General features: G+C 42.0%; 1 protein-coding gene across 3 annotated transcripts; it reads left to right on the forward strand.

Annotated features, from left to right (window-relative positions):
• The first annotated feature begins 504 nt into the window (after positions 1-504).
• slc45a3 (solute carrier family 45 member 3) lies at positions 505-20,848 on the forward strand. 3 transcript variants are annotated; one of them, XM_066670073.1, is made up of 7 exons: positions 1,680-1,693; positions 2,355-2,451; positions 3,862-3,999; positions 12,436-12,746; positions 15,646-16,464; positions 17,073-17,338; positions 18,641-20,848. In XM_066670073.1, exons 4-7 carry the CDS (start codon positions 12,605-12,607, stop codon positions 19,046-19,048), a joined length of 1,635 nt encoding a protein of 544 aa, XP_066526170.1. In that variant the 5' UTR covers positions 1,680-1,693; positions 2,355-2,451; positions 3,862-3,999; positions 12,436-12,604; the 3' UTR covers positions 19,049-20,848. The 3 variants fall into 3 exon arrangements, with proteins under 3 accessions (XP_066526171.1, XP_066526170.1, XP_066526169.1); XM_066670074.1 differs by lacking the exons at positions 1,680-1,693; positions 2,355-2,451 and adding an exon at positions 505-821; XM_066670072.1 differs by lacking the exon at positions 1,680-1,693 and having other exon boundaries at positions 2,203-2,451.

Raw genomic sequence — 20,848 nt, forward strand, 5'->3', positions numbered from 1 at the left:
GTTGGTTTTTAAGGTGAAAGATCACCTTAAATCAGGTTTTTAATGTTTTAAGGGAAGTAAAATGTGCTATAAATGTCATACAGACCACATTTTATAGCATATGCATCGAGATCGGGTGTGGTCAATTAGTCTAAAGCCACTTTCTGTGGGTGGGGAGGCTGCTTCAGATCCCTTACAGATGATAAAAATTCAGCCAATTTATCAGATTAGGTTTTAGTACGGTGACCAGATCTGAGATGGTGAAAAAGAGGGGGGGGGGGACGTGCAGACTGACCAATTAACGTGCAGACTGACCAATTAAATGTTTACAGAGAAGGTTGTCGACCAATAACGGTACCTCTACAGTCAGACCTTCCAATCAGAAGATTTTAGGCAACTTCACCACGCCCTCTTCTCAAGCGAACCAATCGGAGTAGGGGAGGGCGGGACTAGTTTGTGACCGAAACTTCTCGAACTTTTATGTAAGCTCTAGAAAAACAAAATCCCGGACATTTGTGAAATAGCGCCCGGACATTTTGTTAAGTATAAAAAAGAGGACATGTCCGGGTAAAACAGGACGTCTGGTCACCCTAACTATTAGCTAAAAATGAACATTTTCACACATTTAAATATTGCTTGTTTCCATTCTTTCCACTGCATTCTTAAGTCATTAAGAACTGAAACTAAAACTCTTGGTTTTGATCCAGGACCTGTTCTATAAGCCAGCCGAAGTAGAAACTACAGAATATTTCACAGTTACTGCAGTTTACGTCTTCAACATTTGTCTCTTTAGATTTCGAAGCTAGCTGTGCTTTGCCTGATGCCTGAGATGTTGTTCCGAGGTAAGGTTTTAACCTAAAGAAATATTTTTACGTTCATGAACAAAGGAAAAATACATGGACATCATTCAGATGCCAAAAAAACAACTAATATTTACCACTATTTTACTGTTATCAACAATACATATAAAAATCAGAAGAAGTGGAGGATCAGGTTGATTTGAATGGCAAGTGATTGGAGGAAATAATATTTATTTTTGATTTTATAAATTTATCAGCAATTATTGTAATAGGGCGGCACGGTGGTGCAACAGATAGTGTGGCAGTCACACAGCTCCAGGGGCCTGGAGGTTGTGGGTTTCCTCCGGGTGACTGTCTGTGAGGAGTTTGGTGTGTTCTCCCTGTGTCTGCGTGGGTTTCCTCCGGGTGCTCCAATTTCCTCCCACAGTCCAAAAACACACGTTGGTAGGTGGATTGGCGACTCAAAAGTGTCCGTAGGTGTGAGTGAATGTGTGTGTGTGTGTGTGTTGCCCTGGGAAGGACTGGCGCCCCCTCCAGGGTGTATTCTTGCCTTGTGCCCAATGATTCCAGGTAGGCTCTGGACCCACCGTGACCCTGAACTGGATAAGAGTTTACAGATAATGAATGAATGAAGTAATTAATTATTGTAATAATAACTACAGGAACACAGGATCTTAAATAAGTAAGTATTCCGTCTGCTTGAGGTTAATCCTCATCATGTGTCATATTCACCTCTGGTTTGCCTCAAACACACTGCACACCAGATTTCTGTTTTTTTTGTTTTGTTTTGTTTTGTTTTGTTTTTTTTCTGTGTCGTGGTTATCCTTTGTTTAGACTTTGGAGAAGGTTCCGTAGGCCAGTGTTTTGTCTTCATGGGGGACTGAGATATTCAGCAGAAGAAGTGGGTTCTGGCTGTAAGTGTATAAACTACAGGACAACAAGCTATCTGAGTGATGTGCTATTGAGACCTCATCAGTATGTCCTATGCATGCCTGTTCTAAGTGGCAAAATACCATATAAAGGCCAGAAGAAATTTCCATCTAGTCATTCCTTCAAAATCTCCCTTAAAGATTCTTTTTTTACGTATGGAGACTGAGTGTTCCTGGAGAAGGACGCAGGGACATGATAGTTTAGGAACTTAATATAGATAAGAAGATAAGAACTTGTTTGGGTTCATTTTCAAGCTGACAGAGCAGCCAAAGTGTTCTTCATAGTCATTGGAGGTCATCAAACCATTTAAGATGTTAGACACTGCTTACATAATCATACTGATAAAATGCTGTGCTGTGTTTTTCTTTTATTCATTGTGTTAAAATATATTCATGTTAAAATTGAATATGCCTTAAAGACTTAGTCAAAGAAATATGGATAACTTTAAGCGTAATATGCAAATAAAATGTCACGTATCTGATCATTTTAACTGATGTATGATGTGTGTTGCTGGCAGCACAGTGGCCCAGCAGGTAGTGCCACTGTCACACAGGGTCCTGGGGTTGTGGGTTCAAGTCCTGCTCCGGGTGACTGTCTGTGAGGAGTGTGGTGTGTTCTCCCTGTGTTTGCATGGGTTTCCTCCAGGTGTCTGTCTGTGAGGAGTGTGGTGTGTTCTCCCCGTGTCCACGTGGGTTTCCTCCGGGTGCTCCGGTTTCCTCCGACGGTCCAAAAATACACGTTGGTAGGTGGACTGGTGACACAAAAGTGTCCATTGGTATGAGCGTGTAAGTGAATGTGTCGCCCTGTGAAGGACTGGCACCCCCTCCAGGTTGTGTTCCTGTCTTGCACCCACTGAATCCGGGTAGGCTCTGGACCCTGTACTGGATAAACAGTTACAGACAATGAATGAATGATGTGTGTTAAAGTATAATTGTTTGAGAGCAGAGAGAAAGGATGGGGAAACAGTGCAGCTCTGATTTTCAACTCAGGTCAGTGTTTTATGGGCATACAGGGTCTCAGAGGGTCCGGCGCCCACCTGAAACCCATAATCCCAGGACCCTGGATGTGTGTGGCAGCATCACTGTTGTACAATCATGTTGTCCACACTGAATATAATATAAAATAATAGCAGTACAATAAAAAAGGAAACATTCATTCATTGTCTGAAACCGCTTATCCAGTTCAGGGTCGTGGAGGATCTGGAGCCTACCCGGAATCACTGGGCCCAAGGCAGGAACACACCCTGGAGGGGGCACCAGTCCTACCTGCTGCACCATTGCGGGGATTGATCACTTTCATCACGATATTATTAGATGGTCCTACGTTACTCCAGAGAATGAAGTTCTACTGAACCGCAACCTAAACCTATGTTTAGCTCATCCCGATTTTACCAGAGATCATATCAGCTGTGTATGCAGGCAATGCATGCGTCTTAAAGGAACAGAAGTCTCTAATTAAAAGGGACAGTCCACACACTTCTGGACATGTAGTGTTGTTGGTAGCACTGCATGGCAGTGCCATTTGAGGTCAAACCTCATCTTGTGCCTTGATCGAAAGGAAATGAAGCTGCTCAGTGTTCTTTGCCCACCCTTGTTTTTTCCTCATCCTTTTTCAGGGATGCCATATTTTTTTTATCCAAACGGGGTTATTATGGCAGAGCAATTGTAAAAGCAATGCAAAAATTTTTTAAAATACTATCAGAGAATATGGCACAAATAAAATGTATGGCCAAAAGTTTTTAGACACCAGTTGTTTATCATTTCTTCTGAGAATGGACGGATTCAATAAAGAGTCTATCCCCCTTTGCTGTAGTAACAGTTCCCACTCTGAGAAGAGTTTTGAGTAAATGTTGGAACGTTTCTGTGTGGATTTAAGCCCTAAGAACATGGCAAAGATCAAGCACTGATGTGGGGTGATTAATTGAGGATCACTTCTCATTTCAGAGGTATTTGAGAGTGCCACATTATTCCAGGGAATATATGGTGTGGAGTGCCAATACTAGATAACCCAAATACTCCCACTCATTTTACTTGTCATATATGAGAGAGAGAGAGAGAATCTGAAAATGCTGAATATCAAGTTCTAGAACTCTAGTGTTGTTTCCCTACAGTCATGAGTGATTCAGATCATCTCATTTCCTCCTTGCTTTTAGACTCCTCCCCTCTTCAGGCTTCTTGATATGCACTTTCAGCTCTCAGTCATATAGGGATAAGGAAAGTCATATAGGGATAAGAGCACCGGAGACAAGGAGCCTCATCACACTCCGTCCTGAGGAACCTGATATGAAGAGGTGAGTAGTAACAAGTTACATTTACTCAGATACATGTATTTTCGTGAAATAGTGAGGGATTTGTTGGGAATATTCAAAACTATATATTAACTTCTACACACATTTATTAGTAGAATTAGTCAGTTATATTTTAGCTTCTGATTACTACTAACCCATCTTTTAGGTTTCATTTCATTCTGTTTTATTGGCGTGACGCCTGGTGACTTGGGCACATCGCTCACTGGGGAGTTTCAGTATTTGATTTTGGATTAAAAGGATCCTAAAGGAGAAAAACAGAGTCAAACACACACTTCAGTTCCTTTCCTTAAACATGCTGGTTGTTCTGCTGCTGTTACTCAACACTTAAGGAGTTTTTTAAGCTGTCACGTCTATATTATATTATATTATATTATATTTTATTTATCTTTTTCTGTATAGTTTATTGTGTTTAAAACTCTATTCTCAAATTGTGATGGGTTGTTAATCAGTTTTCATTGTGTTTTTGCAGATTCTTTTTGTATTTTGCTCTTAAACTGTTAATGGATTAAAGGATTTTTCTTATTATATACACTATAGGGTCAGAAGTTTGGGGACACACGCTCATCCCTTATTTCCTGTCAAATACAGAGTGTTGCTAAGTTCTACTATTTTGGGGAGGCTTTATACTTTATGTGGGAACATTAGGTACAGACAGGTGTAAGAATTTGCCTATTTTTATGAGGTCAGTTATGACATATCCCATCCCAACTCATCCCCATGGTAATGGATGGCCATCATTCGGATGTTTGACTGCTCTACAGTCCAGTGCTCTAGGGCTTTATACCTGTCTAGCTGACACTTTGCAATTGCCATGAAGTGCTTAAGCTCACGTTCATCTGCTTCAGATCATCCCATTCTACTGACAGTACCTTTATATAGAGGTAATACAAATATTGTGTGCACTGTTTTAACGTCTGTGTCAGGAGAGGGTCCGCATTAAAGTACCAGAGCTCACTAACCAGGCATAGACATGTCTATCTGATAGTGGAACTGATAGTCGCTTTAAGTGCGTTTAATGTAGATGAAGATATCCTGACTCATTCTGGCCTCAGGTTTATAAAAATAATACCAGAAAATGTAGAAGTTTAATATGCCATTTTTAATGGATCATGGAAAATGAAATCATAAGTTCAGACTGATGTTATAATAACACTTCTCGCCTGGAGGAAGTAATTACAGCCCGTGACAAAAGTAGCATGTCAAAACCAGCCTCGGATCCAAAGCCTTTTCCATGTCAACACTACTGTTCCCCATCTTATCCTATTGAGCAAGATTATTTCATTACTGTAAGCCTGAAGTTACGTGCTGGGTTCAGAGCTGAAAGAAAGAGTGTCACACCTACGTTTGCAAATAGACTGTAAAACACAGGTGTTCTCTTGCCGTATCAGTCTGAGTTCATAGCAACCTGCTTTAAAGAGCCCATATCACGGACAAATGAGTCTAGTGTAGGGCAGGGTTTCTTAATCACAGGTCCTTCAATGGCACTTTGTATTAGAAATCAATAACTGACAGAGTTTACATCTTCACAGCTGTTTCAGAAAAGTACTGTTCACTCCCCAAGTCTTAGTATCTGTGTTTGTAAGTTAAGCTGCATGAACTGCCTGTTTCCAATTAATCATTTTATAATGTAATTAAACCTATGCAACCTACACAGATGTATATATGCTTATGCACCTTAGAGCAATTCAGGCCGTCGAGGGGTCATCAGGGCAAACGAAATAAAATAAATAATGAGGGCAGGAGCAGCACTGTATCCTCCCTCAACATCCTTGGCTAAGGGGCCCATTAGCAAGGCAGGTGTGTGTGCAAACTAATTTCACATTTGCAGTAATTTCCCTATTATCTGTGCAGCTCTGCCAGATACATGTGTTCATTTCATGTTGGACAAGGTTTACAGAGCAATGACAAAGTCACTGACAAGTCTTTTAAAATTTAAATAATAAGCCTTCCATTGTGAAGCAATGGGATTGGGATAGTAATTAAAATATAAGCACTTATTAGGCAGTTAGTTTTCTCTTTAACCTGATTCAATACAATGGACATTTTATTTGGACAGGCCTAGATTCCTTTTTTTTTTTTTTTTTTGGGGGGGGGGGGGTTGTGTTACTGACAGCTATTTAAAAATAAATAAAAAAAATCAGGGGTGGCATGTTGGCGCAGCAGGTCATACATCTCCAGGGGCCTGAAGGTTGTGGGTTCGATTCCCACTCCGGGTGACTGTCTGTGAGGAGTTTGGTGTGTTTTCCCTGTGTCCGCGTGGGTTTCCTCCGGGTGCTCCGATTTCCTCCCACAGTCCAAAAACACAGTGTAGGTGTATTGGTGACTCAAAAGTGTCCATAGGTGTGATTGTGGGTTGCCCTGTGAAGGACTGGCGCCCCCTCCAGGGTGTATTCCCGCCTTGCGCCCAACGATTCCAGGTAGGCTCTGGACCCACTGTGGCCCTGAACTGGATAAGCGCTTACAGATAATGAATGAATGAATAAACAAAATCAACCAAAAGAAAATCAGCACAATTAGACAATTTGGATATTTTAATCTTGTACATCTGCGAAAATATTCACCCCAGGCATTTTAGAAGGGAAGGTTGATTCTAGCATACATAAATGTCACATTTTTATCTTTTACACAGCAGGTACCTGACTTCCTTTATGACTGTCCACACTCTGCTGTGTGCATTAGCTACAGTGTTTACACAGTGTGCCCAAGTGTGACTTGGCAATAAGTTGACCAAATGGGTGTTTTAAGCTCTCTGTAGCTGTTACTCACTCTAACTTCCTGCTTTAACTAATTTAAGCTCAGCCTACATTACTGAGTGGTACTGTCCTATTTCTTTTTATTTTATTTTTTTAATCAGAAAATTAGCATGTGATTAAATTTTCACACTGAAAATATCTGAAGGTTGTCAATATAATTTGAACATTCAGGTTAATAACCCAGCTTTGCCTGGTGAAGCGAGAATCAATGAATATGCTGTCGTTTCCTCTGAACATTAGATAGTGCGCGTATAAGTAAACCTTTTAATCAGTTGACAGAGAGTACACTGAAACCCGAAAAAGCTGCTAATCAGTTTTTGCTAACTGCTTTGCTAGTCAGCAAATAAGCACTGTCAAATAAGAAAAAAATAAATCACGCTTCCCTCAGCAGACTTCAGTAGGATGGATTATGGAGTGAGATCACTGCATTTTATGCGAGAGCGCAAAAACAACACTAAATCGAGCAAGTCAGACTCAACGAGCGCACAGAAACATGAAAACCAAGCAAAAACAGCAACAGCTATGAGACGCCGACTAGGGCAAAATACAATGAAACACTTGCACACCATACACTGAAATTTCTTATGTGCACACTACACTGAAACACTCGTGCACTACACTGAAACACTCGCGCACTACACTGAAACACTCGCGCACTACACTGAAACACTCGCGCACTACACTGAAACACTCGCGCACTACACTGAAACACTTGCGCACTACACTGAAACACTTGCGCACTACACTGAAACACTTGCGCACTACACTGAAACACTTGCGCACTACAGTGAAACAAATGGGCACTACACTGAAACACTCATGCACTACACAAACATTTGCGCACTACACTGAAACACATGGGCACTACACTGAAACACTCGTGCACTACGCCTGTACAGTGCCTTGCGAAAGTATTCAGCCCCCTTGGACTTCTCAAATTTTTTGCGACATTTCAGGCTTCAAACATAAAGATATAACATTTTAATTTTTTGTGAAGAATCAACAACAAGTGGGACACATTCGTGAAGTGGAATGAAATTTATTGGATGTGTCAAACTTTTTTTAACAAATAAAAAACTGAAAAGTGGGGCGTGCAATATTATTCGGCCCCTTTACTTTCAGTGCAGCAAACTCACTCCAGAAGTTCAGTAAGGATCTCTGAATGATCCAGTGTTGTCCCAAATGACTGATGATGATAAACAGAATCCACCTGTGTGTAATCAAGTCTCCGTATAAATGCACCTGCTCTGTGATAGTTTCAGGGTTCTGTTCAATGCGCAGAGAGCATCATGAAGACCAAGGAACACACCAGGCAGGTCCGAGATACTGTTGTGGAGAAGTCTAAAGTCGGATACAAAAAGTTTTCCCAAGCTTTAAACATCCCAAGGAGCACTGCAAGCAATCATATTGAAATGGAAGGAGTATCAGACCATTGCAAATGTACCAGGACCCGGCCGTCCCTCTAAACTTTCATCTCGAACAAGGAGAAGACTGATCAGAAATGCAGCCAAGAGGCCCATGATCACTCTGGATGAACTGCAGAGATCTACAGCTGAGGTGGGAGAGTCTATCCATAGGACAACAATTAGTCATACACTGCACAAATCTGGCCTTTATGGAAAAGTGGCAAGAAGAAAGCCATTTCTCAAAGATATCCATAAACAGTCTCGTTTAAAGTTTGCCACAAGCCACCTGTGAGACACCAAACATGTGGAAGAAGGTGCTCTGGTCAGATGAAACCAAAATTGAACTGTTTGGTCACAATGCAAAACGATATGTTTGGCGTAAAAGCAACACAGCTCATCACCCTGAACACACCATCCCCACTGTCAAACGTGGTGGCAGCATCATGGTTTGGGCCTGCTTTTCATCAGCAGGGACAGGGAAGATGACCAAAATTGATGGGAAGATGGATGGGGCCAAATACAGGACCATTCTGGAAGAAAACCTGTTGTCTGCAAGAGACCTGAGACTGGGACAGAGATTTATCTTCCAACAAGACAATGATCCAAAACATAAAGCCAAATGTACAATGGAATGGTTCACAAATAAATGTATCCAGGTGTTGGAATAGCCAAGTCAAAGTCCAGACCTGAATCGAGAAACTGGAAAGAGCTGAAGACTGCTGTTCACAAACGCTCTCCATCCAACCTCACTGAGCTCAAGCTGTTTTGCAAGGAAGAATCGGCAAGAATTTCAGTCTCTCGATGTGCAAAACTGACAGAGACATACCCTCTCTACTTGCAGCTGTAATTGCAGCAAAAGGCCCACTTTTCAGTTTTTTATTGGTTAAAAAAGTTTGACACATCCAATAAATATCATTCCACTTCACGATTGTGTCCCACTCGTTGTTGATTCTTCGCAAAAAATACAAATTTTATATCTTTGTTTGAAGCCTGAAATGTGGCAAAAGTTTGAAAAGTTCAAGGGGGCCGAATACTTTCGCAAGGCACTGTATGTCACTGTATATCTATAGGAAGGTAGTTTCTGAAGAACTGAGCATGCTCAGTAGTACAGAGGGAAGTAATGTTTGATAAATTCCTCAGCTTTGAGTTTTTTAAGAAATGAACAAATATTTCCCCCTCTCAGTTTATGTTGGTCTGTGCAGGTGACAGAGCAGGTGCTGAACCACTGATCTAAAGTGAACGACTGTAAACTGCGACCAAGTGAGTGCTGTGGCCGCAGACTGCTGTGAGTTACTGCAGTCCCCTGTAAAACAGAGAGGAGTAAATGTTTGTTCATTTCTTAAAAAACAAATCTCAAAACCCAGGTGTTTAGTTTTGTTAATAACCCAAGTCTAGTTATTAACAAATATAATTTCTCTCTGTGTTACTGAGCATGCATGAGTGAGCATACATTTTTCGGTGTGTAGTGCGCAAGTGTTTCAGTGTAGTGTGCAAGTGTTTCAGTGTAGTGTGCACATAAAGATTTTTCAGTGTGTAGTGTGCAAATGTTTCATTGTATTTTGCCCTAGACGGCCTCTCACAGACAGCGATGTAGCTCTGCGCACTCATTTCACTGTTTTCACTACGTGCTCCCGTTTTTTTCCTCGCTTCGAATATTTGAGCTTGCTCTCAATTCTCAAAAATCTGCTCGCTTCTCAGTTTTTCTTGCTTCAAAAATTTGAGTTCGCTTCTCAAATATCTCCTTGCTTATTGGTTTTAACAAGAAATACGTCACAGATTCAAAACCTGGTGACCGATTCCTAGTGATGGCACTCTTCAATCTGAAAATGGTTAATTACTCGAAGCTTCGTGACACCGTGCACGTAAGTGCTATCTGGTGGCCAAAACCTCAAAGTGCTTTGTGTATCTCGCGAACAGATGTCACATTTTACAGTTTGGGTGCATTACAATACATAAAACTGTAATATATTAGAAATAAGTTTAGAATACACTCATAACACATCTTGATGAAGCACATTGGGAAAACTATACTGTTGTAATTACATTCACAGTGTTGCAGGTTGGCACTTCTTATTATGTAATTATTCGGTTAATATCTAAAATTATAATGTTCTTGCAGAAACACTTGAGCAGGGCTTTTGATAATTCATTTACATTTATCACAGCGCTAATCCATTGCCTGTTTTTTTCTATAGGCAATGCTCATGTGGGCTTGCTTTATGAGGTATTTAACATGAGAGAATTTTGTGTGCATGACTTAAAGCTTCAGATTCAGGAGTGCCATCACTAGGCATCGGTCACCAGGTTTTGAATCTGTGACGTATTTCCTGTTAAAACCGAGAAGCAAGCTTAAATTTTTGAAGAGAGAAAAACCGAGAAGCGAGCAGATTTTTGAGAAGCGAGAGCGAGCTCAAATTTTTGAAGCGATTAAAAAACGGGAGTGCGCACTGAAAACAGTGAAACGAGAGCGCGGAGCTACATCGCTGTCACTGTTTTTGCTCGGTTTTCATGATTCTGTGCGCTTGTTGAGTCTGACTTGCTCGATTTAGTGTCGTTTCTGCTCTCTCGCACAAAAAAAAAGACAAGGAAAACAATAGCAAACAAATGGAAAAAGTCTTCAGAAAATGTTTGTTCAGCTATGCTAGTTGCAGCTTTAGATTGTATTTATAATCATGAAACTTTTGGAAAATCCAAAGTTGTTAGCCACATTTATAATTGAATAATTGAATTTATCTCCTATTGTGGACATAGCACATGCTAATGCTCACTGGAATGCATCAACCTCTAAAATCTTCCCAGAAGATTTGAAGCTTTTACTGCAGCAACTTAATTTTAAGGCTCTTCAAAAGAAAATTGTTGAATGAACATGTGTATACAAACAGTTGGCCATATTAAGTACTTTCCATGCATTACAAGTAATGCACTTTGCTTCTTGGCATCTCCAAACAGGTTGAAGCACTCAAAGCAGATCAACACTAACCTATTTAAGATTTTATTATGATAAATTATGAACATAGCCTGTTGTGAAGGGTACATTTGGGAACTGTTCCAACTGATGAGATGCATTATGAATAAGAGGAAGGGAGAGATGGACTGGCATCAGCACAGTGTGTGTGGTTTTGATAAGTTAAATAAGTTTGTGTGTTATGAAATTACAGTGTAGAGTCCAGTAGCTATGACTGCCATTAAAAGCCATGTCACAGGTGTCCATAGGGATTTACTTTATTTTGTGATAGAGACACACACATGCTTCAGCTTAAGTCAGAAGTTAGTAAGCTAAGTAGTTTAACTTAATTAGAGTTAGTCTTCATTTAATACTACTTTAATACTACATTAACTAATTAATGTGACAGCTCAGAATTTATTATACACCATTGATCTCTTTTCTTCCCCAAACAAGCAAAAGCAGCTTGAATGTTGCAAGTTTGTTTCTTTGGATCTGAACCCGAGCTACGAGGCTAATGTAACAAAAGACTAATGGAAGCTAATCCCTCGCAAATTAACACTACAAGCTGCATACCTGAAACAGCATGGAAGCTGTGATATAATCCCAAATAACATTTACTCATGTGTTTTCTGACACATACTGGGCACACTGTTAGCTATAAAAATGGACAAAATTGACTAATTCAGTCTTCAAGATGGTTGCTTGTTCTCCTTTAGCTATGTGCCATAATTTGGTCAGAAGAAAGACCACACGTTGGGCTATTCATGTTTACTTAAAGTACGTACTTAATGGTTTAAAGCATGCAGTTTGCACAGTGCTAACGCATGGGTGTAGACCTCAGTGTTTTGCTAGCTAAATTAGCCTCATTAGTCAAGTACAGTACCAGAGAAGCAAACTTTAGATAACATCTTGTCCAAATGAACATACTTTTGCTCTTTGCTAAAGGGAATGTTGCATAAATTTGATTGAGGGCCAAGTCCTGTTAGCACACTTACCTGCAAAATCCAGCTTTGTAGGTCTTTATTCACGGTAATTCCACACACACACAAATAAAGTTAATCTTAATAGCCTTAAATGTTTCGTATTTTCTCTGCAAGCTGTGGTCAGGATATTCACCAATATTACTCCAGCTGTTCTCCCGTGTACTTCAAGGACCTAATGACATTCACTAATCACTCTTTGCCCAGTCCCCAGAATGAAGACAAAATAAACAAACACTATGCACCACAACTAACTTGCATAAGGAATATTATCATATCCATAGACACACATGTTTTGAAAGTGATCATAACTAAGTTCTCTGCTTTTCCAGGCAGCATGGAGGAAACATGTGGGAGTTACACCTTCTATGACTTCTGACTCTCAGTCATTTACATTCGCCATCACAAAAGCACTTACTTGTAAGAATGGCCAGAGAACTCAGTTCCCAGAAGCAGTAATAGGAGGAGAGACTACCAAGTGGAAAAGTAGAGGTTCTGGCCATGCGAAGCCGGCTCTCTGACCTGTTCCTGGTGAACGTACTCACATGTGGGTTGGAGGTATGCATGGCCACTGGAACCATCTACATCCCTCCCATGCTGTTGGAGGCTGGGATGGAGGAGCGGTTCATGACCATGGTACTGGGTAAGTAAGGTCACGTCAGAGCACAGGTTTGGCAATATAGTACTGTCGATATTGGACAAGTTAGCTTCTCGGTTAGCTGGGTAAGACAATTGTTGGGTGGCATCCAGGACATGTTTGATGTGCAAAGTTAGTTCACTAGTCACTCACACACTCAAACCACCCAGTCACTCCCAGCAGCTGGCACATTCACACGCCCAATTCAACTACCAGTATGCTTTTTTGGAGGATGCTGGGAGAAAGCACCTGGAGGAATCCCATGGACCTCACCAAATTCCTTACAGACAGTGACATGAGGTGAGAATGGAGAAAAGAGCTGAAGGTCCTCACTCTGGGCTTAACTCATAAATCCTTCTTTGTGGAACAGGCCCAAGGTTAACAGATCCCCTGTGCTGTTATGCATATCATCTTAGCATTTCTTCTGTTAAGTACAAGGAGGTATATCCTTACAGGTGTTGCTTACATGTTTAAAATAACATCACTGTATTAAGTATCTGTGCCTTGTAATTATTGTTTTAATATGCAAATCTAGATCCACTCCACCTGCTGTGGCTGTTTGTGGACCGGTTTTGACCAGGACATTTTTGTTGATTCATCCTGTTTACATGAACGCACCTGCAGGAAATTGACCGTGTTAAATTATTCACAGAAAGATTTATTTAAAAACAGGTTTTGAGAAGCCTAGGGAGTTACGTAATCTGTTGTCACTAAAAGTCCCAATATGTGACATTTAACAATATGCCATAACTTTCCATGTTTCATGAAATTCGGCTCATTTTTCGCACCGTTCTTCAGTGCTCAGGGCCCCCACGGGGGTGGTGGATCATTCTCAGCACTATAGTGACACTGACATGGTGGTGGTGTGTTAGAGTGTGTTGTGCTGATGCGAGTTGATCAAACACAGCAGTGCTGAATTTTTAAAACCCTCAGTGTCACTGCTGGACTGAGAATAGACCACCAGCCAAAAATATCCAGCCGATGGCATTCTGTGAACACAAACTGTGCAGCAGTAGATGATGTACTATCTCTGACTTACAGTGATGATGCTAATATAGAAAATGACTTTTTTTGTAATGGAATGTTTTGACATTGTGCAAAAGGAAATGGCTCAGCATGGTGTTAGGCAATCTGTAATACACTTGTTTATGCGATTACTGTAACATTTTAAATAGAGGAACCTAAACACAGATGGCCTCAAGATGGCTGCTCCTATTATTATGACATAGCCTCTTGTTGAACATTTTGTCCATATCAGTAACAATCAGTGGCGGATGCTGGTCTTTCAAGGAGGGGAAGCTCACTTTCGGCCTACATCATAAAATGTGTCGGGTTATTTATACATAACTTCTACCCTCCATTCCTTTTCAAGAAAATGATCTGTGACCCTGTTGTACCAACAAGGCGTCTTTTCCAGGGACTTGACTAGTGTCCTCTCAATGGCCAGCAGAGCTAGGCTGCTTAAACGGCCTTGGCCCATGTGAAGCGTGTCCGCCTGTGAGTGCTTGAGACGGTGGAGGGGCTCAGCAGCACCCGCTGGACAGAAACTGCGATAGAAGTCAGAAAGAGTGATAGAAGTCAGTCTCCAAACACAAGCAAGCAGCTACAAAAAACCCACCAGAAATAGAAGCTCGATTTGTCGATAGTCGTTTTTAACAAAGGGAATGCCGCTGAGAGGTTTAAGAAAGTCTCAGGTTCAACTCAGAACAGAATGAAAATGTAATGCCCCCACGGATCTTTACACCAAAGGATCGCTGATTCGCTAATTTTGCTGTCAATCAAAAAGGGATTCAGCCTCAGACAGATCATCCAATCATCATGCAGAAGCTGAACGTGCGGGCCAGCCCAGGCCAGCCCACTGCCCCATAGACCCCCAGAGACACTGAGCGTCCAATGGGCGGGACAAAGCCCAGCATTTATCTAATGACTCGTCTCGTTTCGCTGCACTTCACTGCTTCGCTATTGAACTCTGTGGACATCCACACTGTTTAAAGCACTGTGATGCTGCGGGAATGGTTGAGAGGAAAGCCGCGTCTTTACCAGTGATAAGAAGCTGATTCTGAACAAAAGTTGAGCGTGTTGTAGTGCATATTTATTCAATGACATGTACACGCAACAGTATATATTTGATCACTTATTTTTTTACATTTTAGGGGAAGCTGAGCTTCCCTTGCAGTCTTAGAGCAATCGCCTCTGGTAACAATGCCAAACAAGGTCAGGAACAACATAAGTACTGTATATGTTTTTTTTAAACCTATTCATTTAAAAAATAAACAACAAAAACATGACTATTTGAGAGTACTTAAGGTCTAGTGAAAGAGTGTGCTGGTGTAGCCAATGTGATTTGGTTATTCATTTCCAATAACTTTCTAACTAATTTGGCCACAAGTTCAGAGCAAAACTAAAGAAGACAACTCAGTCATTTATTCATTTTCTATAACAGCTTTATTCATTCCAGGGTCATGGTAGGCTCGAGGCCTACCTGCAATCGCTGGGTGCAAGGCAGAAACACACCCTGGACAGAGTGCTAGTCCATCCCAGGGCAACACACTCTCATACATTTGCTCATACCTATTGACACGATTCAATAGCCAGTCCATATATGTATTTGGCTTGTGGAAGGACACCCACACAGACACAGGGAGAACACACCAAAACTCCTCACAGACACCTTACCTTACCTTAGGTGGGGAAAGCTAAATTATTTCTTGTGCAATTGCCTGTTTGAGAAGAGAAATAATTTTTTTCTCTTATTTGTTTGCTACTTTAGGCTCAAAGCTAACTTAAAATAGCCTAAAAACTGTCTTGAGTTTAGGAGGAAATAAGGTAGAATTTTGCTATGCTTGAATCACGCGTTTACCTGTAGGAGCTTTAACCTTCTTTACTTTGTCCCTTTTTTTAACAGGTGTGGGACCTGTCCTGGGGTTTATTTTCATTCCTCCTCTCGGCTCGGCGAGTGACGGCTGGAGCAGTCGATATGGACGCCGGCGTCCGTTTATCTGGGCCTTATGCGCTGGTGTGATGCTTGGACTTCTGGTCATCCCCCATGCACCCCAGCTTGCTGCACTTTTCTCTGAAGAGTCCCACCAGCGGCTGGAGGTTCTACTGCTGGTGGCTGCCATCTGTGTCTTGCAGTTCTGTGGGCAGGCCTGCTTCACTCCTCTGGAGGCCCTGGTGTCAGACCTCTATCCTGGAGAAGAGGAAAGCCGAAGGGCTTTCTCAGTTTACTCCTTGATGCTTAGCCTCGGAGGCTGTGTGGGCTACCTGCTGTCTGCTGTGGACTGGAGCACCCTGGGGGCCACTGCTTACCTGGGGGGTCAAGAGGCTTTCATTTATTCCCTCCTAATCATTATATTCCTTATCTGTCTGATGTCTACAGCCTTCATATCAGAGGAACAGACAGCAGAACACCTCGGAGGTGGATCGGAGGCCGTTAGAAAAGCGTCAAACACGTGGAACTTGTGCAGTTGGCCGCGAGGAATGTCCTCAGTGACTCAACTCTTGCACCAGAGCCTGGCTAGCTTCCTCTCTGTGGTGCCCAGGCTTTATTCACTGTGCCGCAGCATGCCCAAGGTCATTAGCAGGCTCTTTGTGGCCGAGCTGTGCAGCTGGATGGCTCTTATGACTTTTGTGCTGTTTTATACCGACTTTGTCGGGGAAGGCTTGTACAATGGCGTACCAAGTGCGACGCCAGGGTCTCTGGAGAGGCTCCGCTATGAGGAAGGTATCAAATCATGCTCATGCAAATACACTCATTGTCAAAAAATAGTAGCACCCAGAAGGAAGTGTCAGAAAGGAAAAGTGTCAAAAGAAAAATAAAGGTTACCGGGAACAATAAATTATTGCATAATTAGAGTCAGAATGGAAAGCATGTGCAATTCGCATGTCTCACAATGTCAAACTTACCCACCAAGTTTAATTCCTGTCAGTTGATCCCTTCTGAGTATATAACTATTGTTTTGACAGTGAACATATACTGATAATGTTTCTTAACTCAAGTACTCCTTTATGATCTCACAGAGGCCATGACGATATCTGACATCTCATGGATTTGAATAGCTGTTCCTATCTCCAGTGCTTGCTAATACAAGCATTGCTATCTGTGTTAGCAACATTAGCTCTGTTGTTAACCTAACTTATACATACAGTATACATAAGCACAGCTATAAATGAACAATAGGTAATGTGTTTACCTTTAAAACTACAGCTTCAAAATCATTGTGATGCTTCACTGAACTGTAATAGAGAATAGAGCCCCTGTTGTTGTTGCTACTCCGGGCTCTGCATTGCAGAAACTGCACAATGTAACTGAGTGTCTACATGGTCTCCCAGGTGTGCGGATGGCCAGTCTGGGCCTGTTCCTGCAGTGTGTAGCGTCTGTGGGCTTCTCTCTGCTGATGGAGCGCATGGTGGCATGGCTGGGGGCAAGGACGCTGTATTTGAGCAGCGTGGCACTGCTCGCGTTGACCACAGCAGTTATGACCATGTCTCATAACGTGGTTCTGGTCACTGCGATGGCTGCTGCAACAGGATACACTTTCTGCACTCTGCAGGTCCTGCCTTACACACTCACCTGCCTCTACCACTCAGATAAACAGGTACTGCGTGGGTTCTTTTTTATTTTTGTAAAATTTGTGTAGCTATTTTAATCATCTAAAACATCAGGGGGTATGATCTGATGAATATTTGTAACTGAAGCTTATCAATCTACTCAAGCATTCTGCTACAACACAAGAATAAATACACCACTAACGACATGACATCACACAATGTGAGCGAGTGCTATTTCAGGACAGATTTGTTATTCGTTCTCAACATTTAGGACTGGAATTAATGTATCCTCTCTGATCTAGTCTAGGATTTTCTCTTGATAGTGCAGGTAGTGCTGCAGTCACACAGCTCCAGGGGCCTGGAGGTTGTGGGTTCGATTCCCGCTCCGGGTGACTGTCTGTGAGGAGTGTGGTGTGTTCTCCCTGTGTCTGCGTGGGTTTCCTCCGGGTGACTGTCTGTGAGGAGTTTGTGTGTTCTCCCCGTGTCCGCGTGGTTTTCTTCCGGGTGCTCCAGTTTCCTCCCACAGTCCAAAAACACACGTTGGTAGGTGGATTGGCAACACAAAAGTGTCTGTAGGTGTGAGTGAATGTGTCTGTGTTGCCCTGTGAAGGACTGGCGCCCCCTCCAGGGTGTATTCCCCCCTTGCGCCCAATGATTCCAGGTAGGCTCCTGGACCCACGCGACCCTGAACTGGATAAGCAGTTACATATAATGAAAGAATGAATGAATTTTGAGTAGTGTATGTTTCAATTTATGGCCTAATACTTTAAAAGGAATGTATTCTACCCATTTTCAGAAGCTCAGTTTCTACCCTGGGGTCTTAATGAAACAATTTAATGACATGCGTTGGTCAAAAAACCACAAGGATCAAGCACCACAACACCTTTCCTTACATGTCTAAACAACCCTGTTCAGAGCGATATTGGAGTGTCTGTTGCTTTAAATGAAAATGAGCCACAGTTTAACCCAGCCCCAGTGCACAGGAGTGAGGAGCAGAAGCTCTGGCTTCTCATATTCATTCATACTCGCTTAGTTCTCCATCTTCTCCGTTCTCGCTTTCAGCACATTTAACCAGTACTCTTATATATCCGTACCTGTTGCGTTTGTTTTCCTCCATTTTACTTCGACATAAATGAGAATGCAGTGCTGTGATTGGACAGACTGAGACAAGGGGACGGGACAAAATAAGGACTGTTCATTTTATCCTATGTCGACTAACTTAGACAGCCTACAGTTAACAGACAGGGTGGTCTTGTTTCACAGTGTGTAGGTTGGTAAGCTCCAGATTCCCAAATGCATTGAACGGTTTATTTGTTTTTCATAATGTCTCATTTAATATCTTTTCTCAGGTGTTTTTCTCCAACAACAGAGCCAAGTCCCCGGTCAGAAGAGACGAGCTTGAGAAGATAAATTCTTCCACCAAATACAGAAGCTCTAATGGGTGCGTCAATGGACATCCAGTAAGCATACACAGCAAGCCTGCTGTGTCTCCATCACTTAATGTCCACGTCTCTGTGCCCATGGACATGTCCCCCTCACCTTCCCAGCCTCCTAGAGGCATGTGCCTAGACATAGCCATACTGGACAGTGCCTATCTGCTCTCGCAGGTAGTTCCCTCTCTTTTTATGGGCTCCATCGTCCAGGTCTTCCACAGTGTGACCGTCTACATGGCCAGCGCATCTATCCTCAGCCTGTTGGCGGTGTACTTCGCCAGCAAGATCGTCTTTGACAGGGTGGACATGGAAATGCTAAAATGACTTCGTGCAGCTGTTATGTTTAATATTTATTGATATGTTTAGAAAGTTGAGAAAGAAACGTGTAACAAGAATTTACTTCATACTGTTAACACATAACACACTCGGTCACAGAGAACACACTTCTACACGTTAATGGGTATAAATGGGCCCTGGGTTCAATCTTTTGGCTCAACCTGCAGACAGTGAGGAGTTTGGTGTGTTTTCCCTGTGTCTGCATGGGTTCCCAACATGTGTGTTAGGACTGTCAGTGTGTGTGAGTGAGTGAATGGGTGAGTGTGTGATACCCTGATACTGACGGGCGCCATGAACAGGTTGTGTTCCTTCCGTGCGACCAAAGGTTTGGGGTAATCTCTGGACAGACCATGAAGCGGTTACAGTAGATCGATGGTTGAATTAATGTATGATAGAAACCAAGAGGCAGCTGCTTTAGCAGGGTGTTTGAGGAGAAGGGGTTTTTGTTTTGACTCATCAAAATGAATGAAGCTATGTTTAAAATGATGAAGTATGAAATGCTAAGCATCCATTTCATTTGTCAGATTTAATATTTTATATTTAACGCATCAATGTCTGTATAGGTGGCGCAGCAGGTAGTGTTGCAGTCACACAGCTCCAGGGACCTGGAGGTTGTGGGTTCGATTCCCGCTCCGGGTGACTGTCTGTGAGGAGTGTGGTGTGTTCTCTCTGTGTCTGCGTGGGTTTCCTTCGGGTGCTCCGGTTTCCTCCCACAGTCCAAAAAACACACGTTGTAAGTGGATTGGCGACTCAAGTGTCTGTAGGTGTGAGTGTGTGAGTGAATGTGTGTGTGTTGCCCTGTGAAGGACTGGCGCCCCCTCCAGGGTGTATTCCTGCCTTGCGCCCAATGATTCCAGGTAGGCTCTGGACCCACCGTGACCCTGAATTGGATAAGCGCTTACAGATAATGAATGAATGTCTGTATGTGTTTAAGAACTTATTTCATTGTTTTGTCTTTAGTATCACGTTTTGAAGGATACAGAACAGGACAGGTTTGATAAACGGGAGGGGGGTAGAAAACTCAGCATTGAATGTTATGTTGTGTGTCCACATTTCTTCAGTTGCTTCCTTCCCTCACTAATGTGTGGGATACATGATATAAATGAAGTGAAAAGGTGAAGAGATGTCCTCTACAATGACATTTTTGTTTTAGTTCATTGCTCAAGCCCCATCTCAATTTTTGATATTGAAGCTTTAATTTCTAAGCATTTCTCTGATTATATTTAGTAGGTCAGGGTCAGCAGACATTAAATCAGAGGTCTGGCAGCTTTTGTAAACTTTCAAGGAACTGCATTTCTTGTCGTAGCATCCATATGAAGACAACGTAGAATGGCATCATGGGAGCACATCATTTTAGCATTTTTTTTTTTTGACGTGGGATTTGTTCTACAAAACGGGTTTGCTCAGTTTTGAAAGAAAACTTAACTGTGTCCAACAGAAAAAAGCTATCTATCTAATTCATGAATGCTCCTTTGTAGAAAAGCATGCAGGCTGTATGTGGTCCAATGAGGGGAAAGACTGAATGCTAAACTGTTCATTGGTTATTTATTGATCGTATGGTAATGCAGTTGTGCTTGAGTTAGTTATTGTTTGCTTAATTTCACAATTTTGGATTTGAAGTTTAAATTATTTTGAATCTTATTTATTCAGTCGTTTGTACCATGCTGGACTGTGGACCTGGACACTGAGACATACTGAATGTTTTGCTTGATATATGTGGAAATGTATCGTTCTGGGTTTCTGGGTCTTGTGAGATTTTGCTCATTAGTAGCAAGTTTCTGAATAAAT

The sequence above is a fragment of the Hoplias malabaricus genome, chromosome 5 (genome assembly GCF_029633855.1).
Source record: "Hoplias malabaricus isolate fHopMal1 chromosome 5, fHopMal1.hap1, whole genome shotgun sequence".
NCBI lineage: Eukaryota > Metazoa > Chordata > Actinopteri > Characiformes > Erythrinidae > Hoplias > Hoplias malabaricus.